Raw genomic sequence first — 20777 nt, forward strand, 5'->3', positions numbered from 1 at the left:
GAGTTCTAAGACAATAGAGAGGAATTGGGAAATGAGAACTTGGTAGTAACTTTAAGTAGCAGCCTGAATTTGTGGTGGTGGTAGGGAGTTGGAGAAATCCCATAAACAGCCAGTTCTTGCCAACTTAAGTGGAAAATGAGAAAGTTCATTAACATAAAACTAGTGATAGTTCTCAGCACACAAACATTTTTGATATTTTCAGAATGGATTGCTCCATTCCTGGAAATGGCAGTGTTTAGATGCATAGATTGTACATTGGGTCTGTGTAAAGAAATGTTAGTGTCAAGTCAGTGGTTGATGAGAAAATATCCTTATTAAATCACATGCAAAGTGGTAGAAATTCAGAAGGCTAGCAGCAATAAAACACTTTACCCTTAGTGATATAATTCCATGGCTATTGGAATGCAGTTCTTTTGAAATAAATTTTAAAGAAAATAGATTCACCCCTGCCTTCCATTAGAAGTGAAGTGCTTCTTCTTTTTTTTTTTTAACCCGAGATGGAGTTTCGCTCTTGTTGCCCAGGCTGGAGTGCAATGGCTCAATCTCGGCCCACTGCAACCTCTGCCTCCTGGGTTCAAGTGATTCCCCTGCCTCAGCCTCCTGAGTAGCTGGGATTACAGGTGCGTGCCACCATGCCCGGTTAATTTTTTGTGTGTGATTTTAGTAGAGACAGGGTTTCGCCATTTTGGCCAGGCTGGTCTCAAACTCCTGACCTCAGGTGATCCACTTGCCTTGTCCTCCCAAAGTGCTGGGATTATAGGCATGAGCCACCACACCTGGCTGAGGTGCTTCTTATTGCAATGCCCCATCCAGTAAATTAATATTTTTGAGGATCCTGGGGTTTGTCAGTTACTCTCATTATTTATAACATGGTACCAATGGAGAGTACTTCTCATTCCAGCCAGTTAGATTCACTCTTTACCCTAATTCCATCATACATCACACATGATCTCGTATCAGTTCAGCAGACAGCTACCATCATAGAAGAGATTATGAATGATGCTCCCACCTCAGCCTCTTGGGTAGCTGGGACCACAGGCACACACTACCATACCCAGCCAATTTTTTGTAGACAGGGTTTTGCCATGTTGCCCAGGCTGGTCTCAAACTCCTGGGTTCAAGTGATCTTCCCACCTCAGCCTCCCAAAGTGCTGGGATTATAGGCATGAGCCACCGCACCCAGTGGAATATGAATGACTCTTCCTCCTCACTGCAGCCTCCTGCCGTCCTGCACAGGAATTAGTCACTCGGGTATCTGTAACACAGGATGTCCAGCATTGTTTCCAGATCGAAAAGAGCACCTCATTAGGTAACAGAGATTCACACCCTACTTTTACACATGCCACTATCAGAACAGTCAAATATAAGGAACCCCAACAAGCTGTCGAGGTGTAAGCAGCCATTTCCTGCCCCTTGTTAATTACAACACTAATGAGCAGATTCCAAATGGCAAAATTCCTTAAGGTAAGTATCCTAAAAGTTACTGTAAAATGAAAAAAGTCAGTAAGTACTGGAGAGGTGATTCAAGGTTAATAATATTTTTAGGCTGGGCGTGGTGGTTCACGCCTGTAATCTCAGCACTTTGGGAGGCCGAGGCGGGCGGATCACGAGCTCAAGAGATCGAGACCATCCTGGCCAACATGGCGAAATCCCATCTCAACTAAAAATACAAAAATTAGCTGGGCGTGGTAGCACGCGCCTGTAGTCCCAGCTACTCGGGAGGCTGAGGCAGGAGAATTGCTTGAACCCAGGAGGTGGAGGTTGCAGTGAGCCAAGATCATGCCACTGCACTCCAGCCTGGCAACAGAGCAAGACTCTGTCTCAAAATAAATAAATAAATACATAAATGAATAAATAAATAAAATAATAATAATAATACTTGTAAATATCCCGATTCAGCCAGCATTGCTTCAGGGCCAGCAGTGTACTGGTTAGCTTTCGTGTGGTGTTCCATTCAGTTCTCAAGCAGATAGCCCCTCTCACAGGTGGGCAAATTACGGAGGATTTAGGAAGAGTAATTGATTTGCTGACAAGAGTGAGTGGCAGTGTCAGACCACAGCCGCCTTCCCTCACACAGCCTGTCTGCCTGTGACCTGTTCAGCTCTCAAGGAGGTCTCTCTGTTGGTGGCTTTTCATGGTGCCTCCACCTCTCACCTGCGGCTTCTGTAATAATGTTAATGTTCCTCTGCCTGAAATGTAATGATGGTCATTAGGTACCAGCACATCACAGCCCCAAACAGTGTCCCTGGAGGCTGGCATTTTTCAGCAATGTTAAAAATCTCCACTCAATGAGTTTGCATGGAGCTGTATGTTCACAGCTCTTAGACGTAGACTCTAGAAGTCAGCTGGTGACTTTCTTCTAGGGTTTATTCTCTCCTGCTGGCAGGTGAGCTCAGTGATGCTCCATTGTCATGGGAGTGTTGGGTAGGGCGTGGTTGTGGGAGTGAGATTAACAGGAGCATTAAATGATGGAGTTTTGTTTTCTCCTCATGCTCTGGTCCCTGCTAGACTTATTGCCACAGATTTGGCCAGCAGAGGGCGACTTTACCTCAGACGTGTTGATATCAACCATCCCCCGTTTTAGGGAGAGTGCTCTAAAGTGATGTAGTCCAGCCTTTCAGCATGTAATTGAGAAATTCAGCCTCAAGTTACTAGAGCTGGAAATAGAGAGGAGTGCAGATTTGTCAGCTAACTTTTTGTTCTCTAAATGTTTATTTTTAGGTCAATCAGACATTTACAAGAAGCATCAGCAACAGATGGAAAAGGCAAGTTCTCTTGTGTTCATTTTGTGTTGCTCAGCTTTCTCTGAACACACGTGCTGCGGCACTGCGGAGGAGTGGAGGCAGCCTATGGTCTCAAGATGCTGTCTTCCTGGGAGGAGAGCTGGGAGGCCTCGGGCCCACTTCGTGAGAGCAGCCAGGGGTAGTTTGGAGAAGGAGGTGTTGAGTCAGTTGTATAAGGAGGAGGTTGGGGGTGACTGCTGCTTATTAAGATGATTCATTTCATTTCCACTCATGATTGTGATTTTCACCTTCTCAAAACTGAGTCAGAAAGAGAAAATCTTGTCTTAGAAGGGCCAGATAACACTTCACTGTGAGAACAGGAGGGATAATGGATTGGAGATGGCTATGTGTAAAGCAGCCCTGCCTGCTGATTTAACACACTTTCAAAATAGATGTGTCAGTATTCATTTAAAGCAAGACTCTGATGACAGAAGGAACCTTGAAAACTACCTGATATTGAAATGGTTGTGCCCTTTGTAGCCGTTTTGCATCTCCTTGACTTTCCAGTCATGCCTCCTAAATCAGAAGAAAAGCTGCAAAGAAAATGTTCTGTGTGGTTCTGGGCTTATTTGAATAATGTCCATGACCACAGGCTGCCATGGCACAAGTGAGAATTTCAGACCACAAGGGTTTAAGGAGCAGTGCTCCCCCTCTGAAAGCTCAGAACAGTCTCTGGATCCATGGTATCGTACACCCAGTTGGATATTAACATTCTTTAATGCAGGTTATGAATAATAAATAAAACAGGTTTTTGTTAATAGTTTTGTTGCTGACCCTATTTCTGATTATAAAGCCAATGTAGATTCATTTTAGAAAATTCAGAAAATGCATAGTAGCTGTAAATCTTCTTTCACAAACCTGGTATATAACTAATAATGCATTATTTCTTTAAGTTAAATTAAACATGACTTTGAGGCTTCACGCCAGGGTCAGCCCTAGGTTGTTATTTAGGGCACAGTATTCTGGAGGATCTCGCCAGTTTGGGGCTGGAACAGATAGTATGGCATTCCTGCTGTCCAGGCTCACGTAACTTACCCAGGCTTGGAGCCTTGATCGGTGGTCAGAGGCCAGCCTCCCAAGGCCCACTCAGCTTCTGCGACCTGCACCAGCTTTTGTTTTCTTTCTAGTCCTGGGGATAGCCCTTCTCTTGTTTTCTCATTTTTTTCCCTCAAAGATACCAGGTTCCCTTCTTTTCCCTCTGGAGTGTCCTCTTGTGATAGGTTCTTTTCAGTGGCTTTAGGCAGGAGTCACAGAGCTTTTGCTTCTAGCCGGGCTACATAGCCTTTCTTGGAGCCCAGTAAAGCACCCTGCCATCATTAGAAAAACCCAAGGTAGGAAGTACAAATCCACCTCTGGGAATAATTGGGGATGTTCCTTTTTTTTTTTTTTTTTTTTTTTTTTTGAGATGGAGTTTTGCTCTTTTTGCCCAGGCTAGAGTGCAATGGCACGATCTCGGCTTACTGCAACCTCCACCTCCTGGGTTCAAGCGATTCTCCTGCCTCAGCCTCCCAAGTAGCTGGGATTACAGGCGCCTGTCACCACGCCCGGCTAATTTGGGGATATTCTTCTTTTTTGAGACAGAGTTTTGCTCTGTCACCCAAGCTAGAATGCAGTGGCATGATCTCTGCTCACTGTAGCCTCTGCCTTCTGGGTTCAAGCGATTCTCCTTCCTCAGCCTCCTAAGTAGCTGGGATTACAGGTGCCTGCTACCACGCTCAGTTAATTTTTGTGTTTTTAGTACAGATGGGGTTCACCACCTTGGCCAGGCTGGTCTCGAACTCCTGACCTCAAGTGATCCGCCTGCCTCGGCCTCCCAAAGTGCTGGGATTACAGATGTGAACCACCACACCCAGCCTGTTTGGGGATATTCTTGTCCTTATTTTTCTTTTATTGTGTTATATAAGAAGGTATAAGAAGGTAGAAGGTAGTTTTATTATATTTGTAACTTGGTGAACAGGTAGGCTTTTTCTTTTTCTTTTTTTTTTTTTTTTGGAGATGAAGTCTCGCACTGTCTGCCAGGCTGGAGTGCAGTGATGCGATCTCAGCTCACTGCTACCTCCGCCTCCCAGCTTCAAGCGATTCTCCTGCCTCAGCCTCCCAAATAGCTGGGATTACAGGCGCCCACCACCACACCCAGCTAATGTTTTGTATTTTTAGTAGAGACGGGGTTCCACTATGTTGGCCAGGCTGGTCTCAAACTCCTGACCTCGTGATCCACCCACCTCGGCCTCCCAAAGTGCTGGGATTACAGGCATGAGCCCCCGCTCCCGGCTAGGCTTTTTCTTATTTTAATATATCTTGATGAGACCATTTAACTTTATTATCTTATACACTTCTGTATTTCTCATTGGTTCTTCCGGCTGTTTGGCTAAAAAGGTGTAAAAATCCCAAGGGCAGTGCTTTTTGTTGGCGAGGCTTACCTGTGTGTTTCTCCTTGCTCGATCCTGCCCCTTGATGAATTCCTCCCTTCTTCGCGTCCTCCCCGGCCCCTGCTTCGTCCTCCTGACTCGCCTACCTGTTCGGTCCTCCATCTTGCTTTAGCGAGTGTGGGGTGGCTGTGGTGACTGCCACTGGGACCATTTATTCCACCTGAGGTTGGTTGGTAGCTGAGGATCTTGGTAAGGTGCTCTGTCTGGAGTAGATGGCACAGCAGGTGAGGCAGCGTGGGGTCAGCGTTGTCCCCCAGCATCTGTAGTAAAGGGTAACTTCCTTTAACAGGAATGCTTTTGTCATGGCCTGGGCACACAAGGCAGTTTCTCATTTTTTTCCACCAGGTGACAGCATGGGACCTCTTCAGCAGAGAGCGAATCTAAGAGCAGGAAGTCGCATAGGTAAACCAGGGTTCACATTCCCCATTCTTAGGAAGACATTTGCTAAGGAAGCACCCATTTCTCATCAGCATATATCACAAATCCTCTGAAAGAGGGACAGAGCAGATTAGAACGGGATTGTCGTTTTGGTTCATGTTCTTCTCCCTGAATTGATTGAGGCTGTGAGATGCTTTTGGGCATCACTCTGTACCCTGAAAAGTGGTTATGCTTGCAACACTCCCAGAGCCAGAGCAGCCACGTTCCCAGCTGGAGCCTCCCCTGCAGAGAGGTCTCAGGAATGGCCTGTGCTGGAGCTGCCCTCGGGTGTGACTACAGGGCAGCTGTGTGCTGTAAAGCTTGCAGGAAAGTGGGAATGAGCATGCTGCTAGTCGCTGGTTCTGGGATCTATGGCCCCATTGGCCCTCTGTGCCCCCTCGGTTCACTCCTCCTGAGATCTGGAGGCAACTAGGAGCACAAAGTCTACAGGCAATAATGTCTCCTATTAGATTTGGAAGCTTTGCCGGATAGAGCCTGACATTCTGTTTCCTGCTCTCAGGCTCATTATTCCAGTGACTCATTTCATGGCCTTGACAGTAACTTGGGCTTTTCTTTTTTTTAATTTAAAATTTTTGTAGAGATGAGGTCTCACTATGTTCCCCAGGCTGGTCTTAAACTCCTAACCTCAAGCCATCCTCCCTGCCTCATGAGGCCTCCCAAAATGCTGGCATTACAGGTGTGAGCCACTGCATCTGGCCACTTTGGGCTTAAGAATCTCATTTTTAGGCTAGGCATGGTGGCTTATGCCTGTAATGCTACCACTTTGGGAGGCCGAGGCAGGAGGACTGCTTGAGGCCAGGCGTATTAGACCAGCCTGGGTGACATAATAGCAAGATCCCATCTCTACCAAAAACCACACAAAAAACTGTGGCAGACCAGCCCGGGCAACATGGCAAAACCCCACCTCTGCAAAAAGATACAAAAATTATCCGGGCTTGATGGCACACGCCTGTAGTCCCAGCTACTTGGGAGGGTGAGGTGAGAAGATCACTTGAGCCCAGGAGATCAAGGCTACAGTGAGCTGAGATTGTACCACTGTACTCCAGCTTGGGCAACAGAGCCAGACCTATCTCAAAACAACAACAGCAAAACAGTATGGCAAAGAATCTCCTTTTTAGTTTAGGTGCAGTCCGGGCCCAGTAACTGCAAGTGAGAGACATGCTATTTGTAGTTTTCCTTCCTGCACTGGGGTGAATACAGCTTTCAGTTTTGGGGTGAATACAGCTTTCAGTTTTGGGGTGAATACAGCTTTCAGAGAGTGTTTGTTTGGCTTTTACTTTGTTGTCTCTGGATTCCTTTTGACCAAACCTGAGGGAAATCTAAAGGAAAGCATTGAGGCCGAAGCTGCCCACTGTCCTTTAGCCGTGTCTTTGTCTCTCCTGTCATGCGCTGTGGCTTCTCTCAGGTCTTCGGTCACTGAGACTCACAGCTGCACTGCATCCTCCGAGAGTGAGCTTAAGTGAGTCTCGCACAGACACACCTAGCACTGGCTCCACTCTGTCTCGCCTGCCAAGATTTACTGGCTCTGACTGCCCTTGAGTCCGCATCCCCATTCCCTTCTCTTTCTCCAGTGTCATTACCTTATAGGACTGGCGTCGAGATACACACCGTAAATTTAATTAACAGTCTCTGCTGCTGACCATCCTTTTTTTGGGCCTTGTGTTTCTGAGGAAAAATCAGAAGATGTATTCTGAAGAGCCTTAGCTTTCATGTGAGCTTCAGAAGTATTTAAACAATCCCGGTTGGCTGGCTGCAGAGTTGATGGAGGAACGGCTTCATTCTGAGGTGCCGCCGTGCTCTGAAAGGAGCCGCGACCATGCAAGGCATTTGTTAGGGCAGCGGTTCTCAAGGGGGTCCTCAGGATCAAAACTATTTTCATAATCATACGGTATGAGTCTCTTGTACTGTTGACATTTGCCTGATGGTGAAAAGCAATGATGGGTAAAATTGCCGGCACCCTCACGTGATTCCAGGCTGTGGCACCAGACTCTACCAGTAGCCACTGCATTCTTTACTGTCATCTACTCACAGGAGGTGAAAAAGGCTCATATCACTTAAGAATGGTCTTGAAATAATAAAACTGTTCATGTGATTAAATCTCAACCCTTGCCTTTTAATGTTCGGTGAGACAGCATGGAAGGTGTGCACACAGCACTGCTGCTGGGCCTGAAGTGTGATGGGTGTGGCCTTGAGGGAAAGTACGTGTGCACTTGTTTGAATTGCAGGCTGAACTAGCTGCTTTTATTTTATTTTGTTGTTGTTTTTTATTTACTTATTTTTTTGAGACAGGGTCTTGCACTGTTGCCCAGGCTGGAGTCCAGTGGTGTAATCTTGGCTTACTGCAGCCTCAACCTCCTGGGCTCAACTGATCCTCTCACCTCAGCCCTCAGAGTAGCTGGGACTACAGGCGTGTGCTGCCATGCCTGGCTAATTTTTGTATTTTTTGTAGAGATAGGATTTTGTCATATTGCCCAGGCTAGTCTCAAACTCCTGAGCTCAAGTGATCCACCCACCTAGGTCTCCCAGAGTACTGAGATTACAGGCATGAGCCACTGTGCCTGGCCAAGCTGCTTTTATCTGGAAGAATGACTGTTATGGTGGCACAGACATGGGTTTTTGGTGGACATTTTCTTGAAAATGAACAAAGTGAACATATTACTTCAACAAAAACAACTAATAGTATTTGTTGCCAGTGATAAAGGAAAACTTGTATTTATCCCTGTCAGCCTGACAGTTTCCTAACTGACAGTTTTCCAGATCTTTTTTTTTTTTTTTCTTGAGTCAGGCTGGAGTGCAGTGGCACAATCTCAGCTCACTGCAGCCTTGACCTCCTGGGCTCGAGTGAGCCTCCCACTGCAGCCTCCTGACAGATCTTTCCACCATGCCCGGCTAATTCTTGTATTTTTTGTAGAGATGGGGTCTCAATTTGTTGCCCAAGCTGGTCTCAAACTCTGACCTCAAGTGATCCGCCCACCTCGGCCTCCCAAAGTGCTGGGATTATAGGCGTGAGCCACCACGCCCAGCCAGTTTCCCAGTTCTTATAAGACTTCTGATGTAAGCAGAGGTGATATTAACAATGTGATTTTTTAAGAATTCTATAATAAAATGTTTCTGTATCTGGGAGATCTACATAACACACTGAAACATTGTCTTCCACCTGGCCCAGTGCAGGATGTTCCATAGTCATGCACGGGAGTCAAAGCTCTCCTGAAAGTTCAGGATGTTCCATAGTCATGCACGGGAGTCAAAGCTCTCCTGAAAGTGCAGGATGTTCCATAGTCATGCACGGGGGTCAAAGCTCTCCTGAAAGTGCAGGATGTTCCATAGTCATGCACGGGAGTCAAAGCTCTCCTGAAAGTGCAGGATGTTCCATAGTCATGCACGGGGGTCAAAGCTCTCCTGAAAGTGCAGGATGTTCCATAGTCATGCACGGGGGTCAAAGCTCTCCTGAAAGTGCAGGATGTTCCATAGTCATGCACGGGGGTCAAAGCTCTCCTGAAAGTGCAGGATGTTCCATAGTCATGCACGGGGGTCAAAGCTCTCCTGAAAGTGCAGGATGTTCCATAGTCGTGCACGGGGGTCAAAGCTCTCCTGAAAGTGCAGGATGTTCCATAGTCGTGCATGGGGGTCAAAGCTCTCCTGAAAGTGCAGGATGTTCCATAGTCATGCACGGGGGTCAAAGCTCTCCTGAAAGTGCAGGATGGACCAGTGGAGTTTATTAATGTAAGAGTGTGGAAAGTTCATTGATAAGTCTCAGATTCCCCACCTCCCTCATCTTTAGAAGCAACCTCTTGTCAGGTTTTAATGTAGAATCACAGACTATTCACAGTAATCTGAAAAGGCCTACATCTATCTGTATGGGGCCAGATTTTCTTCATATATTTTCGCCAAATACTCCCTCACTGCAAGTTGAATGCTGATTGAATCAAATATGAGGACCCAGCTGCATGTTATTAAGCTAGACATTAAAGAGAATTACAAAAATAATTCCGGTCTTCTCATTCTTTTTTTTTTTTTTTTTTCATTTTTTTTTAGAAAAGAGGGTTTTTATTTTGGGGCCAGGCACAGTGGCTTATGCCTGTAATCCCAGCACTTTGGGAGGCAGAGGCAAACGGATCAGTTGAGGTCAGGAGTTCGAGACCAGCCTGGCCAACATGGTAAAACACTGTCTGTACTAAAAATACAAAAATTAGCTGGGCGTGGTAGCGCACACCTGTAATCCCAGCTACTCGAGAAGCTGAGGCAAAAGGATTGCTTGAACCTGGGAGGCGGAGTTTGCAGTGAATTGAGATCGTGCCACTGCACTCCAGCCTGGGCCACAGAGTAAGACTCCGTCTCGAAAAACTATATACATATATTATTAATTAATTTTAGAGACAGGGTCCTGTGTCACGCAGGCTAGAGTGCAGTGGTGTGATCATAGTTCATTGTAACCTCAAACTCCTAGGCTCTTGTGATCTTCTCATCTTAGTCTCCCAAGTAGCTGGAATTACAGGCATGCACTGCCATGCCTCACTAATTTTTAAAATTTTTTTTGTGGAGATGGAGTCTCACCATATTGCCCAGGCTGATCTTGAACTCCTGGCCTCTAGCTGTCTTCCTGCCTCAGTCTCCCAAAGGGCTGGGATTATAGGTGTGAGCCACTGGACCCATCCTGTTTTACTTTCTGATCCATATTTGTAGATATAATCATATTAACCAAAAAACTTGGGGTCTTTAGGAATTTTTAAAAGTGTGAAAAGGTCTTCAGACCAAAAGATGGAGAACTGTTGTGTTAGAGATGAGGCTTGTTGAGTCTGTCATGGACATGGGGATGTGAAGATGATTGAAAGCCTGTCTGGTTCTCTTCCTTTGCCTATTGAGCTTATTCCAGACTTAGTTGGCCAGATGCTTGTGGTTATTTAAGATGTCTGTTAGTCCAGGGCAGCTTATGCCAAAGAACTCTGTTGTATCTGGGTGTGTTCATATAAACAGACCTAACAAAAAACCTACTAGGGAAGACAAGAGGAGAAATAATCACTGAGTGCATCATGGCTGCAACTCATGTTTATATATTTAATTCTTATTTTTCATCCTTGCTTTCCTTGATTGGTGGTTTTTATCCCTTTGGGGAATAATAGACCTATTTGAGAATCTAGTGAGAGATATAGACTTCCCATGTCTACATAAAGTTTTCCATGTAATATCATGGGATTCATGGACCCCAGATTTAATAACCTCTTCTTTAGATTAATTTAAATCATCTTATTACCCTCCTACAGTGATTTGGATAGGAACATACCAGCCGCATGATGTGAGACTTCCCCAAAGGACTCATTCCCAGAAGAGATCCTCTCCCTTTTTTCCGCTCATTTTTTTCTTGCTTTCTCTTTTCTATCACTTCCACTGGAATGGACCTCAAAGAGCAGTTCTGCTCTGGTCTTTTTTGTTTACTTTTAAAAAAAAAATAGGCCAGGCACAGTGGCTCTCACCTGTAATCCCAGCACTTCGGGAAGGCAAGGTAGGTGGATTGCTTGAGGCCAGGAGATCGAGACCATCCTGGCTAACACGGCGAAACCCCGTCTCTACTAAAAATACAAAAAATTAGCTGGCGTGGTGGTGGGCACCTGTAGTGCCAGCTACTTGGGAGGCTGAGGCAGGAGAATGGTGTGAACCCAGGAGGCAGAGCTTGCAGTGAGCTGAGATCGCGCCATTGCACTCCAGCCTGGGTGACAGAGCAAGACTCCGTCTCAAAAAAAAAAAAAAAAAAAATCAGCCAGCCGTGATGGTGCACACCTGTAACCCCAGCTACTTGGGAGGCTCAGGTGATCTGCCTGCCTCAGCCTCTCAAAGTGCTGGGATTACAGGCATGAGCCACTGTGCCCGGCCAATGTGTGTTTTTTATTAAGCTGATTTAATACAGTGATTTTAAATTTCTTTAATCACCAAAACTCTCTTGTCATTACTTTTCCTTAGCAGACTGCACTCTATTCCTGTAATGCCTGAGTCGCAGCTTCTGATGTACATTATGAAATAATCCATTAACCAGTGATACCACTCTCAGTTCATTTAAGCTATATCCAAAAGCAGAGGCCTCTCATATCATCCAGCTGAGAAGCAGTCTTGTCTTGGACACATTGCCAGGCTTTTTTAGGCCTTTAAAGTGTTGGGAATCTAGTACTTCGGGGGGCCCACAGCCACCCATAGGGCCTGGTTAGTGGTCCGTGGTGGCAGACCCTCCCTGGACCTGCCTGGGCCTGGTTCTTCTGCCTACGGGTGTTAACATGCATGTGCTTTCTGTGTGTCTTGAGACATTGTTGAGAACCAACTCTTCTCAATTGATGACTGCAGTATTTAGGGAAGGTCAGATTCTCTTGCTGAGAAGGTTTTGCCTGCTATTATCCAGCCTTTGTCATCAAGCATTGGGAAGTCTGACCTTCATCCTTGCCTATCTCACTGCTGTGACTGCGTGCAGTGGACAGGAGGGGTTGGGGGTAATGTTTACCTCAGCCCAGCTGCAGCGTTGCGTCCCAAGTCTCACTGGCATAGCTCACAGCATTGCGGCTGCAGGCTGCGGCTGGCAGAGAAACAGGAGAGACTGACGGGAGCTGAGTCTGAGATCAGCGTGGCCCTTTGCACACCACCCTCTTGTGTGCCTTTGGTGCATTGTGGCTCTAGAATCGAAGGTAAATAGGAGCTGGAAACCTAACAGGCTTGGCAACAGAAGTCTTTGTCAGAGCTAGCTTTCCTGGTGTTGTGTGGTCTTTAGTGCTACTCTCAGGAGCTGTTTCTGCTGCTTTTGTTGATGCTTTTTATTTATCATTTAAGATATAATTTCCTTTACAATAATATGCACAGTCCTTAACTGTTCAGTTTGATGACTTTTCATATCTCCTGGGTCATTGCTTCAAATATATATTTGAAATGTATTTTTTTTTTTTTTTGAGACAGAATTTCACTCTTATTGCCCAGGCTGGAGTGCAATGGTGCGATCTCAGCTCACTGCAACCTCTGCCTCCTGGGTTCAAGCGATTCTCCTGCCTCACTCTCCCGAGTAGCTGGGATTACAGGCATGCACCACCACGCCTGGCTAATTTTTGTATTTTTAGTAGAGATGGAGTTTTACCGTGTTGGCCAGGCTGGTCTCAAATTCCTGACCTCAGGTGATCCGCGCGCCTCAGCCACCCATAGTGCTGAGATTACAGTTGTGAGCCACCGTGCCTGGCCAGAAATGTATTTTCGATTCATTTTCACATGACTCAACATTTTGAAGATCAAAGAATTTCATTCTCTGTGTAGTTGTTCTTGACCACTCGCAGCCTTTCCCATACTTGCTCCTGATATGGTCTTTGAGTGGGATTAGTGGGATCTTTTCTTAGTGGAGGCCAGAGGGCAGCTTGTGAACTAAACCCTCCCCAGAAGGGACATTTCAGGCCAGTGTGGTCCCAGGTCAGCCCGTGGCCTGCGTCCTTTGGTGCCTTTCTGGTGACTGAGAGAAGCTGTTTGCCAGACTTTCAGGCCTGTGCCTGACCACAAATGGGGAGCTCCTCTGTCCCCCATACTGAGCGAGCTGAAGCCCAGGACTTAAGCAGATTGTGGAAATGCCAAGACTCAGAGTAAGTCAGAGGTACTCTTAACACCAGCCAGGCTGTCCATCATCTTTATTTCTTTAATTTTTGTGTTTGACTCAAAATTCGCTCTGAAGCCCAGGAGAGAGGAAGCAGGCAACAAGGATAAAGAGTAGGTGGGGGTGTTTTAGGCTCTGAGGCTGTCCTTACACTCAGGGAAGGACTGTTTTAGAAATTTTTCACCCTTTAAGTGGCTGTTGTGGGCCTTTGCTTCTGTGTGTCCCATAAATCATGTGGTATAAACTCCTTAGAAAGGATTACTGCCTGTTCTTGGGCATTGCCCAGCCTTTTGAGTCATGACTGAATCGTCCTGAACTAATCGTCCTGAACTGTGTCGTCCTAAAGTCATTAGTGGACTTTAAGGTTATGAACTGCCTTTCACTTAGCATGAAGCGTAGGTGTTAAGAGCTTGGTCCTTGGAGGGAGGTGGACTTGGGTTTGCGTATTGGCTTCTCCACTTACAAGCTGAGTAACTTTGGTCATTTACTAAACTTCTCCAGGCCTGAGTGTGTCAGGCCTGCTTCCCCCACAGAGGCCATCGTGAGATGAAGCATGAGAGGTGCCCAGCCCAGCCCCTGGCACATGGTGATGACTCAGTTGATGGCAATGACCAGTGCTGTTGTTTTTATCCTTGTTACAGTTCCAGGATCCTCTTGGGAAGTCAGCTGGGAAGGAGGGGATAATCTGTCTCCTTGCTGGCCTTCTTAGTCCCTCTTTCACTCGGAGAGGACAGGGGACCACCTAGGGCAGGGGCAGCGCCTCCTGTGCACTGTGGGGGGCGTTGCTCTTCTGCTGCTGAGTCAGAGAGAGTATTGACTTGGGCATTTGCAGGGGCTGTGGTATTTCCCGCCTCAGTGGGCACTTGCCCTGTTCTCGTCAGTAAGAAGGACTTACCAGAATCGAGTGTCATGGTCATTTTCCTCAGAGTGAGTTGGAGGTAGAGGAACCCACAGGACAGGAGGTCAGCCTTACAGGACCCCCAAGACCAGGTGGACATGACAACCTCCCCCACCCCTGTCTCCTCCTTTTCTCTCCCCTACAGAGGTTTCAGAATCTTCATAGCCGGGCCTGATTCCCTAAGATGGGCAGGGGCAGGGGCAGCCTGGGCATCTATACTTAAAGCTCTTCAGATGATTCTGTTGCTCACCCCCATTAAGAACCATTGCTATAAAGGAATTCTCCTCCACATGAGGAGGTCGATGCCTGGAGACAGAGGCAGCAGGCCAAGGGCAGGCACACCCAGCTGAGATGGGGCAGGGCTGGAAGGCAGGCCTCCTGGATCCTGCCTGGGGCCTTGTCTCTCTCCCCACACTCATTCTTTCACCATATTTGCTGCTCCTCATGGTGAGGTCAGAAATAGCCCGCCCAGCCTTGGTGAGCCTTCACTCCCACAGGAGCCCAACACCCAGCCCGCCACAGTCCGGTGAGCAACAGGCTGTCGGTGTTCCTAAGTCAGGAAAATCTTTGGAAGAACAATGGAGGGAGGCATGGGACCCCAGGCTGCGACCTGCTGCCTGGCTGCTCACTGCAGCATGCTGGTTTCACCCTGCTCGGAGCGGGCTCAGCCCCTGCTCGGCGTCCTGACTCATCCTGTGCATATGGCAGCGCTGCTTGTGGGAGTGCCCAGGCGCCCTGGCAGCCCCCAGGTCCCCATTTGTTCCAGTTTTGCTCACTGGATTCTTGCCAGAGGTGGCAGCCGCTGTGACACAGTATATGCTGCATTTGGTATTGGGCTAATCCTATATGACACTAACACTGTCATGGCAAGTAGCCAGCTGCTCACTGCGAGCCAGTTGCTTTCTGTGTACTATCCCATTAATTCCCCCAGCAACGCTAAGGGCGGGTATCATTACTCCTGCCTTAACAGGTGAAGAAACCAAGGCTCAGAGAGGGTTAGCTGACTTATCGGAGCCCACACAACCAGTGAGCAGCAGAGTTGGAATTTGAACCCAGGATGTTCAATTGTGCAGGGCCCAGACTTTTAACCCCCCTACTCTCCTTTTTTCTTACTCCACGAGTAAGCTCAGTCCCTGCCTCTGCCGCTTCAGCTGTGACTGGAGCTCCATTGTAGGGCTTGGGAGCCTCACTCCTGCCAACTGCTATCTGATAAAGGAATGTCTTATGCATGACTGGAAATGATGGCATCACGACTGGTGGGTTTTTATTTTTAGTCTGTTTTTTTTTTTTGTTTGTTTGTTTGTTTGTTTTACTGAGACAGGGTCTTACTCAGTCACCCAAGCTGGAGTGCAGTGGCACAGTCACGGCTCACTTTGGCCTCAGCCTCCCCTCCTACCTCAGCCTCTCAAGTAGCTGGGACTACAGGCATGTGTCATCATGTCCAGCTGATTTATGTTTATTTTTAGTAGAGACAGGGTCTCCCTATGTTGCCCAGGCTGGTCTCTCCCTCCGGGGCTCAAGTGATCCTCTCACCTCAGCCTCCCAAAGTACTGGGATTATAGGCATGAGCCAACCTGCTGGGTTTTGGAAACAACTGTGAGCTCTGCTTATTCTAACTACATTTCTCAAAGACAGCACTTGTTGTCCCCAAGGTCCATTTGTCAGTCTTAGCACCTACATTGCCTGGCATCTGCGCCGTGGTGATGTTTCTTCACTGGTGCCCGTGTGGGGCGCGCAGGCTCATTTATGGAGAGGCTCATAGCCCACGTCCCTTCAGAGGGTGTCTTGCCTGAGCCTGGAGGATGTGACGTGGTGACACATGATGCCAGGGAGGTGCCAGGCAGAGTGCCTTCCTCTCTTTTGCTCTCACCCCACCCCGGTCCTTACTTGGTTAAGACCTGCAGTGCCTTAACCTCTTTGCTTTCTCTCAGTCTCCTCCCCATCCGCATTTCCTTCCCTGTGAAAGGACAGACCCGTCAGACTTTACCTTAAAGATTCTCTCTGCTGTCTTCAACTTCATTGCCTTGTTGCTCTTCCTTCTTTCCTAGCAGCCACTGAGGTGGGATCAGCCGGCTGTTCACTGCCCCATCCACTCCTTGATTGCTGTACATCGATGGACATCTCACTGCCTTTTAGAGGGGCCTCCGCAGACTCAAGGTCTTTGACCTCATTTGGGCTCTTCCTCTTTTTTCTCTCCATCCTTCCTGCACGGAGGAATTGTTCTCAAGTGTAGACCTGATCATGGTGTTGCCTAAAGCCTTTGGGAGGCTGGTTCGAAGGTGGTTGTGACTCCTCTCCATTGATTTTTCAGTTACAGATTGAACCCCTTGTTCTGCTCTTTCCCTTCTTCTCACTGCTGCAGTTGACTAGTTTAAAAAACAAACAAAAACAGGCTGGCAGGGTGGCTCATGCCTGCAGTCCTAGCAGTTTGGAAAACAGATGGGAGGATTCCTTGAGCTCAGGAATTCGAGACCAGCCTGGGCAGCGTAGTGAGACCCTGTCTCCATAAGAAGTTAGCTGGACGTGATGGTGTGCGCCTGTAGTCCCAGCTGTTTGAGATCATGTAAGCCCAGCAGGCTGAGGCTTCAGTGAACCATGATCACACCACTGCACTCCAGCCTGGGAGACAGCGAGTGAGACCCTATCTCAAAACAAAAGAAAACAAAACAAAAAAAAACCCTTCAGAGTAGGAGTGTCCAATCTTTTGGCTTCCCTGGGCCACACTGGAAGAATTGTCTTGGGCCACACTTAAAACACACTAACACTAACGATAGCTGATGAGCTAAAAAAGAAAAATAAAATAATTGCAAAAAAATCTCATAATGTTTTAAGAAAGTTTACAAATTTGTGTTGGGCCGCATTCAAAGCTGTCCTGGGGCGCAGGTTGGACAAGCTTGCTTTAGAGGTTCCCTGGGACCCCCAAAATCAACGAGGAGAACAAGCTCAGTCTTCTGTGTCTTACTAAATTTTTGGCTTTACTCTTAGCCCTGGCCCATTTCCTAGGCTCTCCACAGTCCAGCCGCTTTGAGCTACTTTTCCTTCCCTGATATGTGCAGCTCTCTCACCCCTGAGCCTCCGCACCTGCTGTTCCGCAGCACTCTCCACATTGCCTTCTCCCGCGGTGGTTCACTGCTGAGATGTGTTCGGGCCTTTGGGAAACCCTCTCTTTCACCCCTTTTCCCTGGTCTGGCTTGGGAGCCCGTGCTTACCCTTGTCAGGGCACCTTGAAACCCAGCAGTGAAAACATGACACTTCCTTGTCTGGCTGATTTTCTTAGTGAAGCAAGTAGGAGTTTCCTTTGTCAGGACTTCAGCAAGCAAAATTCAGAAGAGACTTTTATTTATTTTTATTTTTTTTTTTTTTTGAGATGGAGTCTCGCTCTGTCACCCAGGCTGGAGTGCAGTGGCGCAATCTCGGCTCACTGCAAGCTCTGCCTCCCGGGTTCATGCCATTCTCCTGCCTCTGCCTCCCGAGTAGCTGGGCTACAGGCGCCCGCCACCACGCCCGGCTAATTTTTTGTGATTTTAGTAGAGACGGGGTTTCGCCGTGTTAGCCAGGATGGTCTCGATCTCCTGACCTCGTGATCCGCCCGCCTCAGCCTCCCAAAGTGCGGGAATTACAGGCGTGAGCCACCGTGCCCAGCCTCAGGAGAGACTTTTAAAGCATTTTTTATCATTTAAACCATCTAATTGTTGGTGCTATGAAGAATGGAGTGTTCATGTTGAAGAGGTGTTTAGCTGGTTTGGGAGGGCCACGGTTCCGGTTATGTCACTGGTTCTGTTAGGCAGAGTACAGTATGAGCTGGTCATTTCATTGTCCCCTGCCAATGGGAGCAGCAGGTTTGCATCCAGAGAGGAACACAAAAGGTTCATCCCAGAGGGCGAAGGTTAAAATCCCTGGGAGCACTTCGTTATCGATATCTGATGCTTCTCAGTTCTCATGTCTTGTCCTCTGTGAAGGCCTTCCCATCCCCCAGGGGAGGAGGAGCACCTGATCGCACGCCTGTCAGCAGTGGCTGTGTGTGCACGTCACTCAGTGAGTGCATAATTCGTGCTTCGGTGCCCTTCTCTCCTCACAGGATAGCAGCTGCCCCGGGGGCAGAGGCTGCAGCTGTCATGTATTCTGCTGTATCCCAGGGCCTGGCTCAGAGCTGGGGCTTGGTGAGTTTGTATTGACTGAATAAAAAAGAGATGAAGCCAGACGCAGTGTCTCACACCTGTAATCCCAGCACTTTGGGAGGCTGAGGCAGGCTCTTGCCTGCCTGAGAAATATAGTGAAACCACATCTCTACTAAAAATACAAAAATTAGTTGGGCGTGGTGGCACACACCTGTGGTCCCAGCTACTCAGGAGGCTGAGGATCACTTGAGTCTGGGAGGGTCAAGGCTGCAGTGAGCTGTGGTCGTGCCACTGCACTACAGCCTGGGTGACAGAGCAAGACCTCTCTCAAAAAAAACAACAAAAAAATGATGAGAACCAGAGAGATTTAATTTTTAATTTACTTTTTCTGTTGTTTTTTGAGACTGGGTTCCTTCTATCACCCAGCCTGGAGTGCAGTGGCACGATTTCAGCTTACTGCAACCTCAGTCTCCAGTGCTCAGGCGCCTCCCACCTGTTTCCCAAGCAGCTGGGACCACAGGTGGGTACCACCACAAGCAGCTAATTTCTTTTTTTTTTTTTTGAAACAGAGTGTTGCTCTGTCACCCAGACTGGAGGGCAGTAGCGTGATCTCGGCTCACTGTAACTGCCATCTCCCAGATTCAAGCAATTCTCCGTCTCAGCCTCCCAAATAGCTGGGATTACAGGCGCCCACCACCATGTCTGGGTAAGTTTTGTATTTTTAGTTGAGACGGGGTTTCACCATCTTGGCCGGGCTGGTCTTGAACTCCTGACCTCGTGATCCACCCGCCTCGGCCTCCCAAAGTGCTGGGATTACAGGCGTGAGCCACTGCACCTGGCCTATTTCTTTTCTTTTTTTTCTTTTTTTTTTTTTTTTTGTAGAAACGGGGTTCTACTGTGTTGCCCAGGTTGGTCTCAAACTCCTGGACTCAAGCAATCCACCTGCCTCAGCCCCCCAAGTAGGCAGCACACCTGGCTAATTTTTTAATTTTTTTTTTTTTTAAGAGACAGGGGTCTCACCCTGTTGCCCAGGCTGGTCTCAAACTCCTGGGCTCAAGGGATCCTCCCATCTTGGCTTCCCAAAGTGTTGGATTACAGACAGGTGTGAGCCACCGCACCAGGCCAAGATTTAATTTTTTCAAAATAACAAGACCGCCAGAGAGGTTGCTAGATAAGAAAGCTGCTGCGATTTTGCGGATTTTGCATCTTCAGGTGTTGTGTGCATGCCTGCATGAATCTGCTGCAGCCCCAGAGGCAGGTGTTCTATCCTCTCAACTATGAGACTTTCTGAGTGTCCCTCATTAGTGCATTGGGTTTCTCAGAGGAGATTCTTGTAGATTCTGTTAGTTGATGTTGATCTTGAAGATAATTTAGGATTACAGGAATTTCTTTTGGAATCCTGAGCCTGATTGCTCCTCCCTCCCTGACAACTAATCATGAGCCCAAAGGAGGAAGAAGAGGAAATTTGAACCTTCACCACCCACGGTCCCATTCTTAAACTGAATCAGTAATTGAATGCTATTAAGCAAAATTAATTTGCCTCCTGCAGGAAGGTTTATGATGAATGAAAGGATTGCTGCTCTGGGAGGGAGCCAGGCTTCCCTCTATTCATCAATATTTCGGAGCCGTAGGCAGTGTCAGGAAGGTAGCTGTCCTGGCTCAGCTGACCTTGAGCATGCGTGAAGGTAGGATCCAGCCAGGGAGGTTGTACTGAAAGGGCTTATTACAAGTCACTTAATGATAACTTCAGTGAAATTTGCAAAATGCACCTGTGGGTTAATTGAATTTACACCCTCAGCTAGTGGGAGGCCCCCCCCCCCAGGTGGTTCTCTGGGACCAACCTGAGACTAGTCCCAGTGGAGGTCACAGCTCTATGCAGAGCTGAAATGTTTAATGCTGGCTCTCTGGGGGGGAAAAAAATTCCTGATTTGTAGCATCTCTGCCAATTCCTGTGATGTCAGTATACTCCCACCATAGCCAGGTTACAGCTGCTGACCCTGGGGCGGGAATCGCTTGTGCAAGCCACCTCCAGCTCACGCCTGGGGCTGTGCTGCTCCCACATTTTTTCCTGGTGATTGGAGGAGAGCCTGCCCAGCGGACTTGATTCCAGATAGATGGATGTGCCTCTGAATGGTCCTCATCAGCGTTAGAGGTGGCCTCTTGACTGAGAAGGTGTCTGAATGAGGCTCACTTTTAAAAATGAGAAGTTAACGAGCTCTTCATTTTGTTCTTTCTTCTCTCTAGCTGCTATTAACTTAGCAAAGCTGAAACTTTTCAGACATTATTACGTCTTGGTAAGTAAAAAAAAAAAACAAAAAAACCTCAATCTATAAATAAAATCAATTCAAGGAGTAGAGCAAATGAACTTCCAAAGAATTGGTGAAAGCACAAGATGTGCCACCTGGAGCTGAGCAGTGTGGCTTGCTTTTTTTTTCCTTATCTTTTTTTTTTTTTTTTTGGAGACAAAGTCTAGCTCTGTCACCCAGGCTGGAGTGCAGTGGCGCA

At 47.5% G+C, this 20777-nt stretch overlaps 1 protein-coding gene across 4 annotated transcripts in view; it reads left to right on the plus strand.

The window, feature by feature from the left end:
• The window catches only part of GPR107 (G protein-coupled receptor 107), a 90904-nt gene that overhangs the window by 55368 nt on the left and 14759 nt on the right, over positions 1-20777 (plus strand). Inside the window, exons 14-18 of one of the 4 annotated variants that reach the window (XM_054521206.2) lie at positions 2722-2765; positions 5558-5614; positions 5881-5882; positions 10199-10283; positions 20517-20566. In XM_054521206.2, coding sequence (XP_054377181.1) covers positions 2722-2765; positions 5558-5614; positions 5881-5882; positions 10199-10283; positions 20517-20566 — 238 coding nt within the window. Of the gene's footprint in view, positions 1-2721; positions 2766-5557; positions 5615-5880; positions 5883-7221; positions 16844-20516; positions 20567-20777 lie in introns of those variants that run through there. The other 3 variants (XM_009244954.4, XM_009244956.3, XM_009244955.4) reach the window with 3 other exon arrangements.

Source organism: Pongo abelii, chromosome 13 (assembly GCF_028885655.2).
Source record: "Pongo abelii isolate AG06213 chromosome 13, NHGRI_mPonAbe1-v2.0_pri, whole genome shotgun sequence".
Lineage (NCBI taxonomy): Eukaryota > Metazoa > Chordata > Mammalia > Primates > Hominidae > Pongo > Pongo abelii.